We start from the raw sequence: 16,550 nt of genomic DNA, 5'->3' as shown, positions 1-16,550 counted from the left end.
GGAGAACTCCACAATTCATCAAATAAATGCTAATTTGTGTTAATTACCGTTCACTTTATTATCAGAATAATCACAATGAAATATCGGGGAATTATTTTCAAAATGATAGAGACAAGATAGCAAAAATACAAGAGAAATTAAATAAACCTGACAAATTATTCAATTAAGTCCATTATTCAAATACCATTATGTTGGACGGTATTTTTTGAAAACCACTTTCGATTGTCCCTTTTTATTGGATTTCTTTGGAAGATGCAATTTCACCTCATCCGATCCTTCTGATTCTCTTGATGTTCCAGGCTGACCCATAATTGGCGTTTCGGTAGGAGCCTCCTTTTTTGGCATCGGTGGTTTCTCCGTGTCTGATGTCTTCGTAGTCGTAGGAATTGGTGCACTTAGATGAATTCTTCTGTATATGATTGCGGCTTGTCTATTGGGTTTTCTAATGGTTACTTCAGTGCTCGCCGGATCATTACCTTGAGTGAAAGACGATGGTTTATTATAGTCTGAAGGACTTTCCAGGTTCCTAGTTGACAATTCTTCTCGGGTTCCTGGTGATGCTTGGGAAGATTCTCCGGATTCTAGAGTTGCTTGCTGATCCGGTTTAGAATGTCCTGGAGTACCTTCTGAAACTGCTGAATGCTGTGTCGTTGAATCTTGTGCATTGGGATCTTCGATCACAAGCGATGTAGATGCACCTGGGTCCGTTTGAGCGACTTCCTGAAATTTCAAAAGTCAGGAATTCCAGAAAGATCCAAATACATTGTTTCCTCTAACAGAAGCCCACACAAACCGTCAACTTTCAGCTCAAATATATTGATGTCTGTGAGAGATATCAATAATTTGTCAACTGACAAAATGATTATCATAATCTCTCCAATATTTGATCAGTTGATATTTTTTGATATCTTTTACAGGAAACGAGATATTTGAGCTCAAAGTCGACGGTTTGGGTGGGCCATAGGTAGGTTTGGGTTGACTAGATGAAATACAGTAATTCCTTACATTTCCAGCTGCAGCTTTTTGTAATTTTGCCGCTTTCAATGCTGCAAGTTGCTCGGGCGTAATCTCTAGTCCTGTATGGGGATTTCGTTCCTAAAAACGAAATTTGTAACTCCCGATTTTCAATGTTGATATTTTACAACCTTGATTTGAGGTTTCGTGGCGTCTCCCCATTTGTAGCACTTGCACATACAAATAGGCATGCATATCTGGAAACATTATACTTTTCGATGAAAAATAACTCTTTTTCCTTACGCTCATGCACAAATCAACGCAACATTTCGAACAGCAACTCAGTTCTTCATTATCGCTGTCTTCCCTCCTTTGATTAGGATCACGTTTATATTCTTCTGGGACATGTTCAGTCAAATATGCCTGTCGTTGCTGAAAATGGTTGTAGGATATCGTAAAACCTGTAATAGAAGGGCCCCTACACTCTCAATTTTGAGCTCAATTATCTCAATTCCTGTGCAAGTTTTCAAACATGTTTCAACTGACAAGACATTTTTGATGTTATGATAAACAGTTCACCAGTTGACTATTTTTCAACATCTTTGCTAGGAACCGAGAAAAATTGAGTCAAAGTTTAAAGTTAGGGGGGCCCTTCTATTACAGGTGTTACGGCAGTCTAATCTAGGCTCACCTCCTCATCCAAATCAGAATTTATCGATATTCTACTTTCTCTTCTTCCAGCTGGAGGATCGGTTTTTGGTTGAAGCACATTCATTTCAACCTCATTTGATGGACCAGCACCAGACATTCTGACTGGCTAAAAATTAGAAAAACAAGACAGGAATAAGAGAAAAATAGAAAAAAATAAACGAAAAAAAGTAAAAATTTGGCTTTTTCCAACTTTATTGTTTAGACCAATTTTTTTTTGCCAAAATTGTAGATCAAACATATAAAAAAATTTCATAAAGTAGAGCAAAACTTGTTTAGTTTGAGAGACTTGTCCGTAATTCTGGGAAATCAATATTACGGTATTTCGACTAATAGGAGCGCCCAAACTGTCAAATTTGAGCTCAGTTATCACGGTTCTATCGACAGATCTTACAAATTTGTCAACTGATAAATTACTTATCATTATATTTTAAGTTACCTAATGTTTGATAGCTATAACAGGAACCGAGATAATTGAGCTCAAAGCTGACGGTTTGAGTGGGCTCAGGCGGGGCTTGCGCTATTTGGCGTGAGGTCGGAGGTGGACAAATTGATGTTCCGGATTCTGCTCCATTTCTGTTTGACGCATGTTCAGGCTTCGTTTTAAATCTCATTTCCAGAATTTTTCGAAATAAAAATTCAAAAGTTTATTCCAAAATAAACACACAAAATAAGTTTCAAATAGAAAATAGGCAGTACAAGATAATTAAAATACAGAAAGCATCAGCAATTATTCTTAATTGATTAACCTCCATTGATTATAATAGTTATTGTAGTGAATCTCAATCTAGAGATATGTTTCCTGCTCTCTAACGGCGTCTGGATCTTCTGTTGCACTTGGAATCCATGGCTGATGCTCGTCATTGGCGATCTTTGGCTGTTTTCTGTCCGTAAAATCGGCCTGGAATCAATTTTTATATTGTTACATTTTTGTTTTCTAAATACCGGTTGGTGTGATGTGCATGGCTCATTCAAGCCGGTTGAATTTCTGGAGCCGGTGTTCGTAGGGGTGACTGGGTTAACAGGTCTTCAACCGGTGGTGGGGATCCGTTATCCGACAACACCTAAACGAATAGAATATCACCGTAAAACCTGAAATAGAAGGACCTCCACACAATCAAGTTTGAGCTTATTTATCTCGGCTCCTATACAAGATATCAAAAATGCGTCAACTGACAAAACACTTCTGATATTATGATAAACAATTTATCAGTTTCTAACTGTCTTTGACAGGAACCGAGAAAAATTGACTCAAAGTTAAAAGTCAGGGGCCCTTATATTACAGGTTTTTTCCGTATATCGAATTCTATGCGATGTTCTTACTGTCAAATTAGTTTGAGGTTCTGGCTCCAGCTCTTGCAACGACACGTTTTCCAATTGTCGTGGCGTTCTTCGTGTGAACAGTCTCCAATAATCGCCGAAGCAATTCAAGATTTTCTGAAATTGTCTAATTAGGTCAAATACGCAAATTTTAGTAAAAATTCACCTCCGTTCTTGTTCTCCGTGGTCCGTCTGGCCATGGCGCTTCCCAGTGGGACTGAAACAAAAAAGCCTCTCGCCAACTGTCAACTTTGAGCTCAGTATCACTGTTCTTGGGGAAAGATATCAAAAAGTTGTCAACTGATAAAATATTGGTGATAATATTATAAATAATTCATCAGTTGACAAATTTTTGATTGCTTTCACAAGAGCAGTGATACTTGAGCTCAAAGTTGACAGTGTGGGGGCACCTCTTTTACAGGTTTTATGGCAATATTCTCCTACCACTGTTCCGATTTGCGGGTTATTATTGGTTGACGGTGGGGGTGGTTGGGGTTGACGGAAGCAGCGAACACCTCCGAAAAATGATGATCTGTTTTGTTGCTCATCAACCATGAAGCCACGTCGGAAAATTGGAAAACTGGGCAGTGTTGATTGGGTCGCTTCCGAATGCCTTGTCGTTGGTCCCTGAAGCTGCAGATTTTCAAAATTGAAGTCAAAATTTCAAAACTCACATCATATTCATTCATATGCTTCAAAAAATCCTCGACGTGTCTCTTGCGAAACATTCGCGTCCATCTCCTGTTTCCTAATCCATCAGCCATTTTGGCGAGCTGAAAAATACGATTATTATTGAGAAGGTCAGGGTTATGATGTTAATTTATCGGAGTAAGAAGAAAAAAAAAGAGAAATATTTGAAAAAAATGTTCCTTACTTTATTTTTACCGCCAGAATTGATAGAAGTAGATCAAAAAATATTTCGAGCCCGGCAGGTTTATTAATTGAAAAAATAACTACCGTATTGCCTTTACTAGAAGCCCACCCACACCGTCAACTTTGAGCTCAATTATCTCGATTCCTATAAGAGATATCAAAAATGTGTCAACTGATAAAATGCTTATCATAATCATCAATACTTTATCAATTGACATATTTTTGATATCTTTCAGTGAAAACGAGATAATTGAGCTCAAAGTTGACGGGTTGAAAGTCAATCTACTTGTGTTTTCGGTATGCTGAAAATCCATTAGCTCAATTATCTCGGTTCCTATCAGAGATATCAAAAAACTACCAACTGATAAAAAGTATAGGGTGTTCTTCTTTAGGAGTGTTTACGGTATTTGATAACTATTCGATAACACAAAAAATACAAAAAAAATAGACATATTATTGAAAAATATATTTCTACAATAAGTTACAAAATAAACGAGTTAGTAATAAAAATAAGTTTGAAATACAAACCATATAAGATTATTACAAAATTTCAATTATTAAAAATTAGATTATTAAAAATTAGATTATTAATAAATTATTGTCGTTTCAGTGTTGCTTTTTGGGTCGATGGTTGTGTTTCGTTATCAGGGGGATTCGAAATTCTACACAACTTCTTCTTGAAACCTTGTTGATTGCCCTGATTTTCAGTAGAACTTGAAGGTCCGGGCACAGATGGATCCTCTGCTCTCGTTGGTGGCGATGATGGTCCGGGCTGACTTTCTGCCACTGATGATGGGTCTTCTTCATAAGACCCAGCCTAAATTTCACAAAATAAGAGTCTCTCAATTTCAAATTTTCTTACCGTAGACACTGTTACAGGATCAGCGGCCACATTCTGCATCTCCATGGATGTCTCTTCTGAATTCGTTCGTACGGAGCAGCACTTACAAAAATCGGCGAACCATTTTCTGATTCTCTGAAAAACCACTGATTGAAGACATTCCATATTTTTATTTTTACCTGCATCCGTCCCACAGTCTCTGCAGCTGGTTCTGGAGGTCCATCTGGCCAGTTGGCTACCCAGTTTGACTGAAATTTGGAATATTTAGTGATGCCAAACTGAAAACTTACATCTGTTCCAATACGTTCTTGTCTAGGTTCCGAAACGGCATTTTCTTTCAAATTTGGAAGTTCTGGCTCATTGTTCTGTAGTGGATCGTCTACAGGATTCTCTCCAGAAGGCCCTTGTGAATCTTCTTCAGATTGTAGATCTCCACGGAGGTATTGCGCATAGAGACCTCTCCGATTCTGTTCTTGCTCCTAAAACAGATAGTGTGTTTGCAAACTGTGCCATAGTTTATTTTGCAATCAATATTTTTGACCAACTAAACCAGGTATGATAGAACTTGACGAGTACGGAAACGAAAACGGATACTGTAGATAACAAATTTATTTATGTGAATTTAGTGGGATTTTCTGAACAAAATTTTGATTTCTTGGTATTAAAATCTCTAGAAAAAAAGCATCTCTAGTATCTATTTTTCAGCAAAAACTAAACTTAAACGCGAATGTAGCTCGAACGAGCCGACATTCTGAAATATTATGTTTTTGCCGCACTTTTTCGTAGATCAAAAAAAGCAAAAGTTTTCAAATTCTCAGGTGACACTTTTTTTAATTCGACTCTTCAATATGATGTTATTTGGATTACTGTATTTTGTCTTTAAACAAAGTTACAAACAAAACAAAAGCAAGACCCTGTCGGCCAGGCGAGGCATTGCCGGGCGCCGCTACTTTATGGCCTTGTAACTTTGTTAATGAACAAGATACAGTAATCCAAATAGTATCGTTTTGTAGTACTCGTTGATTTCTATCATATCCGATTTAGTTGGTTTGAAAATATTGATTCTAAAAGAAACGATGGCTGGGCCCGAAAAAAACAAGACACCAAAACTTACCGGCTCCTTTGGAGATTCACTATCCGCTGGTGGATTTTCTGGATCCTTATCCAACATTCGGATGGGTGCGATAAAAAAAGGTATGAAGTTTGAAACTCGCTGGCGCCCGATGGTCCGGTTCGATGGCTCTGTTTTGAATCGAGAGCTTGGTGGCTCCTGAAAAAATGATTTCGAATCTACAGTACCCATTTTCAGGAGTTTGAAGCTCTACTGTCAAGTGTCGGATTTCTTTAAAAATCTTGGAGGGTGTAAAACAGACCTAGATTAAAAACTTTGCATTCACAAATAGGTCAAAAGTGTCTATCAGATTTCTGCAAATATCTGGAAAACTAGGAATTCCCAAAACATTCTGTGAATACAAACTATTCCTTCTAGGTCTGTTTTACACCTTCTAGAATTTTCGAAACGATCTGAAGCCTAACAGCTGAGCTCCAGACTTCTGAAGAAGGTAAAAATGGCCGAAAATCAACTAAAAATACGTTTTTGTATTTATATCTTTTCGACAGGTACTGTAGGTCGAGCATGGAAACTCACATTGTATCCATCCAAATGCTTTAAAAAATCTTCGACACGTCTCTCGCGCAACATCTCGCCGAACATCCAGGCCCATCTGCTTATTCTGGGGTTCTCGGTCATTCTGGCGTGCTGAAAATTTTGATGTTCAATTCGAAAAGTCCAGGTTTCGATGAGAATAAATATTGAAAGAAAAAAAAATGGAAAGAAAAGAGAAAATTCTCTTGAAAAATTTGTCATTATTTTTTGGATCGGTCAGATGGTAGATCAAAAATAAGAATAGATCAAAATTAAAGTTTTATGTCTACAAACTTTATTAAACTTACATTGGCTCCAAATATTGCAAATAAGGAATACATATACTGTAATCATTCTTAAAAGTCAATAATTCGAAAATACACATAAAAAAGTCAGTAGAAGATAATGAAAACAATAATTATTAAACTTCAATTAGATAAATCCTTATTATCACATAATTATGCAATTACAGATTTCGCGAATTCTTCTGCGCCATTCCCCATCAGCCGCTTGGTTGTTTTGAAGAGCCGCTGGAGCAACTGGAGATCGATGAACAGCTGGCGTAGCTGAAGTCTCATGAGCAGCAGATCGTCTTCGGACCGTTTCTGATGCTCGCGGAGCATTTCCCTGTTGATTTGATGTACTAGCGGATGCGCCTGCTCTCGGTGTCTCTGCCTGAAATTCAAAATTAGTTTGAACCAGTGAATCTAAAATAAAGCTTACCGGCGTATTATAATTAGATTCCATGATAAGATTTCCAAATGAGTATCCGGAGTGTTTTCTATGGATGTCCGAAGGTGAACCATTGTCATCTGTTCGTCCCTAAAGTGAGAATTTGAAAATCGAATTCAAGGGGGTACAACTTACTGCTAGAATTTCCTTAAGCAGAGTATCTGCGGATTCCAAAGTGTTTACCGATCCAATCGGGCTGGATGGTCCTGGTTGATTTGAGTCTTGCTGAAATTTTGAATATTGATTTTGTTACCTTAAACCCTGTGTTAGGAGGGTCCCTTACTTTTGACTTTGAGCCAATTTATCTCGGTTCCTGTGAGAAATATCAAAAAGTTGTTAACTGATAAAATATTTTAGATATTATGGTTAACATTATGTCAGTTGACCACTTTTTTGATATCTTTCATTGGAACCGAGTCAATTGAGCTCAGAGTGCAGGCATAGGGTGGGCTTCTATTATTGCAGATAATTCAAAACGACAATCCAAAAATGAAAAGTTCCAGAACCCTTACCTCTTCTACACTAGGTCTTGGGGGATCCACGTGTCTTCCTGATGCCGCTCCAACTCTGTTGGGCGAAACATGAACTTGAGCATCTGCTCTGGGATAGAACATTCTATCATCATCCTGAACGTCATTTTTCTTCGGACTGAACGGGGCTCCTCTCATTCTGGTTTGCTGGAAAAATTATATAAATATTGAGGGAACAAAACTATAAAAAAGGAAAAAGCGAGAAAGAAAATTGAACAATTGCAGATTTTGTTAGAATGGTCCCAATGTTCGCGGGAAATGATTTTCAAATGTACTTTAGAGAAGTAGATCAAAAATTTCAAAAACATGATTTTGCCAATGAAGGACCCCACACTGTAACGTTTGAGCTTAATTATCTCGGCTCCTATGAGTGATATCAAAAATGTTCAACTGATAAAATATTGGTGATATTATGATAAAAAATTTACCAGTTGTCAGCTTTTCGATATCTTTGACAGGGACCAAGGTGAACCAGCTCGAAGTTAAAAGTCAACATGCCCTTCTATTACAGGTTTTATCGTATTCGATGATTTTGGAAATAATCTTCGAACTATCAGAAATGAATACTGCTGAAATTCTTCACAAACTGCAGGAACGAAAAAAATTATTATTATTAATTCCAAATTTTTGAAATATGAAAAAAATAAAGTGAGTAATAAGTTCCAAAAAAGAATATGTACAAATATTCTAAATAGTACATCAACAACAAAATACACTAATTAGTTAATTATACTTATGATTATTCAGTTACTATTATTATTATTATTATTATTATTATTATTATTATTATTATTATTATTATTATTATTATTATTATTACTATTATCAAATTGTCAGTCTAATTATTGAGCTGACGTTCCAGGTTGATCTGTGGATGGCTCCTGTTCATCTCTAGGAGGAAATTGATCCCCAGGTGGAAGTGGTGGGCGTGGTGTTGGCGTCCTCTTCTTCTTCCTTTTTCTCTTCGGGACTTTCAAATATCGAATTGATCTATCATTGATGGCCCGTCCAGGAATAATATTGTTTGGGGTTTCCTCCTGAAATAATCCGTTTTTATAAACGTTTTTGAAGGTCCTATTTTACCGTAGTGTCTACATCTGGATTTGGATTTGGAGCTTCGGGAGCAGTTGCGTCATCATTCACAGGGGTTGGTGGATCCACACGGACATTTGGTACAAGAATAACTGGTTCTATTCCGATCTGGAAATGGAAAAATTGCAAAACAACCTAAATAAAAGTCTATCAAACCGTCAACTTTGAGCTCAACTATCTCGATCCCTGTGGAAGATATCAAAAATATGTCAACTGATAAAATATTGGTGATGTTATGAAAAATATTTTATCAGTTGACAAATTTTGATATCTTTCACAGGAATCAAGATAATTGCGCTCACAATTGAAGGTTTGGGTGGGCTTCTATTATAAGAACTACGGTAATTACAAACCTAGGTACCGGTCTAAAAGCTAACGTGAAAAACCACTAAAAATTTTGAAACCGATTCGGAGTTTTGAGTATCTTAAATACCTCACGACAGTAATATCTCAAAAGCGAACCAAATTTTTTTACTAGAAAGAGTAAAATTCTCTATTCTTGTCCCGTTTTTTTTTCTAGAATAATCGAATAACGTCAACTTTTAAACTTGGTCCTTTTCCGATGAAAATGCTGAAATTGCTTTTAAAAAGGCCTCACCTCATTCTCCGGATTAATAGTGTTGGGTCGTCTTCGGCAAATTTCAAATGACATTCCGCATACAGTTTTCTTCATTCTATTCCAAAAACCATCATTTGGAGAGTTCTGTTCATCGGCAGTTTTGGCGATTCGGATCAAAGGAATTGCAAAATTCGAATTTTGTAAAAGGCTGAATTTTTCAGTTGGGATCTGTGGATTTGTTGGTGGTTCCTGATTCATCATTCTGGCAGGTTGAATGAAAGGTTGAAAATATTTTAAAACAGGAAGAAAATTCGTAATCGGCTGATTCATTTTGAATCTAGAGATCGATGGCTCCTAAGAAAATTAGAATATTGAAAAATTCTAGTTCTTGAATCTCACATTGTATCCATCCAAATTCTTCAAAAAATCCTCAAAATTTCTTTTCTCGCTAAACATTTGACGCCATCTCCACCTCGTTCCGAAGATCTCATCCATTCGATGTGCTGAAAAGTAGGTTAACTTTGAGCTCACTTATCTCGATTCCTGTAAAATATATCAAAATTTTTTTAACTGATAAGATGCATATAATTTTATGATGAACAATTTATCAGTTGATCTTTTTTTATGTCTTTCACAGGAATTGAGATAAATGGGCTCAAAGTTGGGTAAGCTTTTGATAGATGAAATACGGTATACGGTTATTGGTGCCAGTCAAAAAAAAACCAGAAAAATGAGAAAAATGCATTGAGATTCCCTTTGTCATCAATTCTATTTTATTGGCGCCTATGATATTTATTGGTAGATCAAAAAATTTTGAACCAAAAAAAGATGTCATCATTTATTCAAAAATCAAAAATTAATAGAGCAAGTTATCCAAATATTACAAAATGATAAGAAATACAAAACAGTGTCAAAAATACATAGAAATCGTTTTAATAATTTCAATTATAAATTCAATTAGTAAACTTTTTAATTTTCCCGATCTTCCGATGGCATGAGAGCTGGAGTAACCGAATTGGTGGCTCCACATCCGAATGTCCTCTTAATCATATCGAAATATCTTGTAATGGTCCGAACACGTCTGTCGTCTCCACCGATGGAGCATTTGGTCCTGGATCATTAGAATCCAATGGGGCAACTAGATTCTGAACTTGAATTCTGGGTTCATCTTGTGATTCTCCTTCTCTTGATTCTCGTACTGGTCGATCTCCACGTTCATAAACTTGTTCTGGAATCTGGAGAGTAAATCTCGGAGGTCTTGGATTCGGAGCGAAAAATAGATCCGACGGATGATCAAAAATCTGATTCGTATTCGGAGGCGGAGTCACCACAATTTCCGGAGTGTTGTGCCATTTTCTTCTCACATAGTGTAAAAAACTAGGAATAACTTCTTGTCCTGTGATATTTGGCAGTCTCGGTTCTCCACTGAACGTTGATGGATCCTGGAAAGAAGAGGTATCGTAAAACCTGTAGCAGAAGGGCCCCTATCTCGGTTCCTGTCAAAGATATCAAAAAGCTGTCAAGTGATAAACTATTTATAATAATATTGCCACCATTTTATTAGTTGCCATATTTTTGATATCTTGCGTAGGAATTGAGATAATTGAGCTTGAAGGGCTCTAAGAGCTCGAAAACAGTTAGGAGCCCTTCTGTTGCAGGTTTCATTGTTTGAAGTCTTTTGAAACGTACAATGTGATAGCAAAAATCGACAACATCATATTCCGCAAATCTGTCCGGGCGTTGATGGTTGGAGGAGCTTCCTTCGTCATCAGACATTTTGACGAGCTGGAAAATATAGGAGTTAGATACATGGTGGAAAAGCAAAAGTAATAATTAAAAAAAAAAAACAAAAAAGAGGAAAATTCATCTTTGTAACGAGTTTCATAGATCGTTTCTTCCTAGTAGATCAAAAATATCTTACTTCTACAAAAAAGGATTTTCAGTTGATTTTAGCTATTTTGACCATTTTCTGGAGTCTAGAGTTCGGCTGTCGAATTTCCGATCATTTTGAAAACTTTAGAGGGTGTAAAACAGAACTAGATTGATATCTTAGCATCCACAGAAGTTTCTAAAAATTCCTAGTTTTTCAGATATTTTACGAGTTCTGAAGGACACCATTTTGGCCGGGTTTGTACTGAAAGCGTGAAAACAATAGGTCTTTCGGAAATCGGCAAATATCTGAAAAACTAGGGATTTTCAGAAATTTTTGGGAATGCTAAGTTATCAATCTAGGTCTATTTTACATCCTCCAATAATTTGAAATTAATAGGAAACTTGACAACCGAGCTCCAGACTATTGAAAATGTTCAAAACGGCCAAAAATTTTTTGTAAATTATTAGTTTATTAAATTTGAAAATATAAATAAATTTGAAAATATAAATAAATTTGAAAATATAAATAAAAATGAAATAGTCAGAATAATCGAATTTCAATGTAGATTGAAAATTACAAAATTATTATTATTATTAAAGCTGAAAATGTCTTGAAGTTCCGGGGCGATCTTGGAGTTCCGGGGCTTGAACATCTGGGTTGTTTCCAAGATTATTAGGCTCTGGCTGCTGACCGATAGGTAGCGGTGGTACAAGAGGATTAAGATTCGGTTTTGGTACAGCTAGACGCATTGTTGGATCGATCTCAACAGGTGGATCAGCATCGGCAGCCGGAGCATTCTCATCTGGATGGGCTGCTGGTGGTGGATCCCCGATGACGCCAACCTCTGCTCCATTCCAAAATCTTTTAATTCTAGCCCACGTCCTGCTAAAAACATTCGGTTCGACTCTTGCCTCAATTCTAGGCTCCGCCGTTGGAGTCTCAAGTCTGAGTACCGGGACACCTCCTCCACACCAAATTTCGACGTTTGTCCAGCAGCCTAGGTTTTCTCGAGCATGACGTCGTGGCATTGGATAATCATCGATGACATTTATTCGCTGAAAAAATACAATTTTTAGGGTTCATAAACCATGGAAACAGTAGGAAGTTACTATGCAACCTGTAATAGAAAGACCCCCCCCCCCCCCTTAACTTTGAACCAATCTATCTTGGTTTCTGTCCAAGATAGCAAAAAGTGGTCAACTGATAAACTGCTTATCATAATATCAGGAATATTTTGTCAGTGAATACAATTTCGATATTTTGCATAGGAATTGAGATAAATGAGCTTTTGATTCCAAAAGTTGCTTACATTCCGATTTCTACGGTTTTCCGCTTGATTCTCTCCTGGTTGATTCTCTTCTCTCGGCTCCTCCTGTTCTTGTCTCGCCGTTCCGGGTTGGTTGGCTCCTTCGTCTGCGCCATCTGGTTCTCTCCTAGGATTCGAAGGTCCCGGTTGAACATCCTGGTCATCCAGCATCCTGATAGACATGGGAAACAGTTGAGGAAGTTTTGGGAATTGAGAATGAGCACAAATGTTTGGTGTTGGGTTGCAGGTAGAGGTTGGGAGCTCCTGGAAAATAATCAAAATTGGAAATAAGTAAAAATTCCGAAACCCACATTATCTGCTTCTACATGTTTCAAAAAATCCTCAATATGTCTTTCTCGAAACACCTGATACCACTTCTGACGCCATTTGCTCATTCCGGCGGGGTCCTCAGCCATTTCGACGTGCTGAAAACTTCAAAAACATAATTTTTAAATGTATCATAAAAGAACCTGTAATAGAAGGGCACCTTAATTTTGAGCTAGTTTTTCTCGGTTCCTGTGAAATATATCAAAAAGTGCTCAACTGAAAAATTGTTTATCAAAATATCAGAAACATTTTATCAGTTGGCACATTTTTGATATTCTGCATAGGAAATGAGATAATTGAGCTAAAACTTGGCAGTGTGGTGGGGCCTTTCTATTACAGGTAAAATTTCAGTAAAAATGAGAAAAAAGCGAATTCATCAAAAAGGATGACAAAATCTGAAAAAGAAAAACGAAACTCAAAACTTCGCGCGCTACCTCCAAATTTTTTGATCTACCTTTTTTTTCAGGCGGTTCAAAATTTTTGAATCAAAATTTCAAAAGTTTTGAATTAAAAAAGAATACATTTTGAACTGATAATTACAGTAATCTTGAAACCGTTATCGAATTATTATAATTTTTATTAGATTTCCAAATAAGCAAAAATCAAATATCGATATATAATTGAAATAGACAATATTATTAGTGTACAAGATAAATAACTTTTAAAAATACATCAAATAACGCTAGTTGCTTATTTTATCAAACTATTTTTCAGATTTCAATTCGGTTATTCTGGTCTAGGAGTGCCTGGTCCTTTTTGCTCTGGTCCAAGATTCAGTCCGGGGTTCACTGGAGCATTTTCTGCATTCTGTGCATTTTCATTATTTTGCTCCGGTTGTGCATTATTATCGGCAGCTTCGTTGTTTCTTGCATCTCCATAGAGTTGTTCGGGGACTGCTAGTTGATTTATCTGGTTCACCGGAGGAGCGGCATTGCCGACCTGATTGTTGACCTGATTATTTCTTCGGAACAAATTCAAGAATCTTATGAAGATGTTGAGTTGGGTTTGGGGTTGTGGCATGACTGCGTTTTGCTGTGCTGGCTGATCAGTAGCATCAGAGTTGGCTACTGAAGTTGCAGATTGAACCGATATATGAGGTCCGGGTGGTTTCTTCCAGCAAGCAAAGTAAGCGCCTCTTGAGTTCTGGAACAAAAATGCTGAATTATTTTTTCAGGTTTTTTGTAAGCTTACCGGAGTATTGACCTGTGGAGCCGGTTGGTTGGCGGGTTGAGCTTCTGGGGCTTGCTGAGCAGGTGCATCATTGTTCTTCGGTTGGCCTCCTTGCTCTTCTCCTTGCACTACTCTTGCCGCCTCTGCTGGAGCTACCGGAGGGTTTGGAGGCTGGGCCTGATTATCTTCATTCAGCATTTTGATAGGTTGGAGGAAATATGGCATGTATTTCGGAATCGGAGGAAAACTTCTTGTCTCAATTGATAGTTTTGGTTTGAAGTCGGAGGTTGATGGCTTCTGAAACAACTTCTAAATTTGCGAGAGGAATACCGCTAACACTCTAATAGAAGGGCCCAACACACTGTTCCGTTTAGGCTCAATTATCTCAATTCCTATGCAAGGTATTAAAGTTGTGTCAATTGATAAAATGTTTCTGATCTTGTGATAAACAACTTATCCGTTGACACCTTTATGATACCTTTGACAGGAACCAAGAAAAATTAGCTCAAAGTTAAAAGTTCGGGCGCCCTTCTATTGCAGGTGAAACTATAGGGAAACTCACATTGTAATCGTTTGAATATTTCAAAAAATCCTCGACATGCCTTTTGCCGAACATTTGCTTCAATTTAGGTATGCTGGGAGTCTCGGCCATTTTCGACTTGCTGAAAATAGATGGAGTTTGAGATTTGGAACAGGGGAAACAAAACAAGAAAAATGACAAGAAGACAAACAAATTGAGGCGAGATGATGACTAAAAACTCCCGCGCAAATTTGAATATTTTTGATCTAGATTAAAATATTACAAGTTTGAACTTCCATTGAGATGAACTTTAGATCAAAAATTTTCAACTCGAGGAGAAAGACAGTATACTAAAAAAACCTGTAATAGAACAGCACCCCCCCCCCTTGTCCAGTTTGAGCTCAGTTATCTCGGCTCCTATGCAAGATCTCTCATAGGGACCGAGATAATTGAGCTCAAAATGCTCGTATAGAGCGGGCTTCTATTAAATACCTGTATGCTCCCTTTGAGGGTAATTATCTCTGTTGATTTGAGAGATATCAAAAATGTGTCAACTGATGAATTATTTATCACAAAGCAACCAATATTTTATCAGTGAACAAATTTTTGATATCTCTCATAGGAATCGAGATAATTGAGCTCAAAGTGATGTAGGGTGGGATTCTATCAGAGCATTTACGGTAGCTCAATTGTACATTTTTTTTGGGAGAATTTTGCGATGGGATTTCAACAAATTTTGGACGTTTCATCGATGCCAAGGTTCGGATAGCTTCAGAATCTTCGATGTTGTTAGGCTCTTTGCACAAGGTAAATTACATTGAGAAGAAACATTAAAATAACAGAAAAAATAAGGGATTGAATAACAATCGTTATCATTTTTTATCAAAAAAAGTTTCAAAAAATCAGTTCAAGGTACTCACAAAATACATGTTAGTGTCAGGAAGTAATTTAATTATCCCAATTATCGTTTTTCTTATCCTCCAACATTCTCTCGGGACGGTGCCATCACTTTAAATCTTTTCGGCAATTTCAATGAATTCATCGGATTGGCAACCACATTCGATGCTTCCGAGTCTCCCTTGTTCTTTGGAGTAGGTGGAGTGACTTTGAGCTCCGGAACTCTCGGTCTGGCTGGACAGAGTCCGAAACAAAGGACTTGATACAGAAATCTGGATGCTCTTTCGGTTAGCGTTGATGGTTCTTCTGTTTCTTGATCGTCGGGATCTAGGCTGATCTGGAAAGAAAGACATTTAGTTTTTGGCGGATAGATTTAGTTAGTACCCATGAACTTGAGATGTCTGTAACCTCGTCGGATGATGGGTTGTCCCATCTATTACCCATTTGGATAAGGCGAATGGTTGGAGACAAAGTGTGAACAAGATTTGAAATTTGAAGTTTCGAGTCCAAATGTGTTGTTGTTGTTGTTGTCGTTATTGGATTCTGTAAAATCAAAACATAAATAAAAAATTTTTAATAGAGGGCCACTCAAGTTGTCAACTTTAAGCTTACCTATCTCTATTCCTGTGAAAGATATCAAAACTGTGTCAACTGATAAAATGTTTATCATCATATCAACAATATTTTATCAGTTGACGAAATTGTAATATCTTTTTTAGGAACCGAGATATATGGGTTCAAACATGACGCACCGGGTGTCACTCTATTAGAGTATTCCCAGCAAACATTCCAATCAAAAACTCACATTGTATTCATTCAAATCCTTCAAAAAGTCTTCAACACGCCTCTCGCGGAACATTTGATCAAAAAATTGACCGACTTTTCTGTATCCGTAGTTTTCTTGTCTATCAGTCATGTTGGAAGGCTGAAAAATCGAAAATTCAAATTTCAGACATTTCAAGAATTGGACGACATAAAACAAATTGAAAAAAAAACAGAAAAAGGAAAGAAAAAGGAAAAAACCAACTGAAACTAAAAAAATCAATTTTGTTTTTTACAACTATTTTTGCTGTTAGGCGCGCTCCGGCGTAGGTAGATCAAAACTGCAAAATTTTACAATAGACCTGCTTTAGGCTGTTCAGAGATGTGATTCATGTGAAAATAATAAATCCGTTGAAGAATTTTCAATTTTTTAAAAACATT

At 37.0% G+C, this 16,550-nt stretch overlaps 7 protein-coding genes across 7 annotated transcripts; all 7 read right to left on the bottom strand.

The window, feature by feature from the left end:
• Positions 1–186: 186 nt before the first annotated feature.
• On the bottom strand, positions 187–1,762 carry CBG26901 (the record flags this gene model as incomplete). Its single annotated transcript, XM_045236575.1, has 5 exons — positions 187–720; positions 1,006–1,095; positions 1,146–1,211; positions 1,258–1,386; positions 1,646–1,762. The coding sequence occupies 5 exons, from the start codon at positions 1,760–1,762 to the stop codon at positions 187–189; spliced, it is 936 nt and encodes a 311-aa protein (XP_045099194.1).
• Positions 1,763–2,449: 687 nt separating this feature from the next.
• CBG26900 lies at positions 2,450–6,446 on the bottom strand (the record flags this gene model as incomplete). Its single annotated transcript, XM_045236574.1, has 9 exons — positions 2,450–2,563; positions 2,986–3,099; positions 3,427–3,609; positions 3,657–3,755; positions 4,718–4,831; positions 4,876–4,944; positions 4,987–5,175; positions 5,811–5,966; positions 6,345–6,446. The coding sequence occupies 9 exons, from the start codon at positions 6,444–6,446 to the stop codon at positions 2,450–2,452; spliced, it is 1,140 nt and encodes a 379-aa protein (XP_045099193.1).
• A 345-nt stretch (positions 6,447–6,791) lies between these two features.
• On the bottom strand, positions 6,792–7,741 carry CBG26899 (the record flags this gene model as incomplete). The annotated part of the gene is made up of 4 exons (XM_045236573.1): positions 6,792–7,016; positions 7,065–7,163; positions 7,209–7,298; positions 7,586–7,741. 4 exons carry the CDS (start codon positions 7,739–7,741, stop codon positions 6,792–6,794), a joined length of 570 nt encoding a protein of 189 aa, XP_045099192.1.
• A 704-nt stretch (positions 7,742–8,445) lies between these two features.
• Positions 8,446–9,584, bottom strand: CBG26898 (the record flags this gene model as incomplete). The annotated part of the gene is made up of 3 exons (XM_045236572.1): positions 8,446–8,640; positions 8,687–8,803; positions 9,294–9,584. The coding sequence occupies 3 exons, from the start codon at positions 9,582–9,584 to the stop codon at positions 8,446–8,448; spliced, it is 603 nt and encodes a 200-aa protein (XP_045099191.1).
• Positions 9,585–10,300: 716 nt separating this feature from the next.
• On the bottom strand, positions 10,301–12,849 carry CBG26897 (the record flags this gene model as incomplete). Its single annotated transcript, XM_045236571.1, has 5 exons — positions 10,301–10,696; positions 10,944–11,039; positions 11,778–12,182; positions 12,437–12,697; positions 12,745–12,849. The coding sequence occupies 5 exons, from the start codon at positions 12,847–12,849 to the stop codon at positions 10,301–10,303; spliced, it is 1,263 nt and encodes a 420-aa protein (XP_045099190.1).
• A 637-nt stretch (positions 12,850–13,486) lies between these two features.
• CBG26896 lies at positions 13,487–14,582 on the bottom strand (the record flags this gene model as incomplete). Its single annotated transcript, XM_045236570.1, has 3 exons — positions 13,487–13,903; positions 13,952–14,227; positions 14,493–14,582. 3 exons carry the CDS (start codon positions 14,580–14,582, stop codon positions 13,487–13,489), a joined length of 783 nt encoding a protein of 260 aa, XP_045099189.1.
• Positions 14,583–15,423: 841 nt separating this feature from the next.
• CBG26895 lies at positions 15,424–16,263 on the bottom strand (the record flags this gene model as incomplete). The annotated part of the gene is made up of 3 exons (XM_045236569.1): positions 15,424–15,684; positions 15,732–15,890; positions 16,153–16,263. 3 exons carry the CDS (start codon positions 16,261–16,263, stop codon positions 15,424–15,426), a joined length of 531 nt encoding a protein of 176 aa, XP_045099188.1.
• Positions 16,264–16,550: the final 287 nt, after the last annotated feature.

This window comes from Caenorhabditis briggsae (assembly GCF_000004555.2).
Source record: "Caenorhabditis briggsae complete genome, chrV, whole genome shotgun sequence".
Lineage (NCBI taxonomy): Eukaryota > Metazoa > Nematoda > Chromadorea > Rhabditida > Rhabditidae > Caenorhabditis > Caenorhabditis briggsae.
Note: the sequence above shows the minus strand (reverse complement) of the source record. Positions and strands in the feature narration are given on the sequence as shown.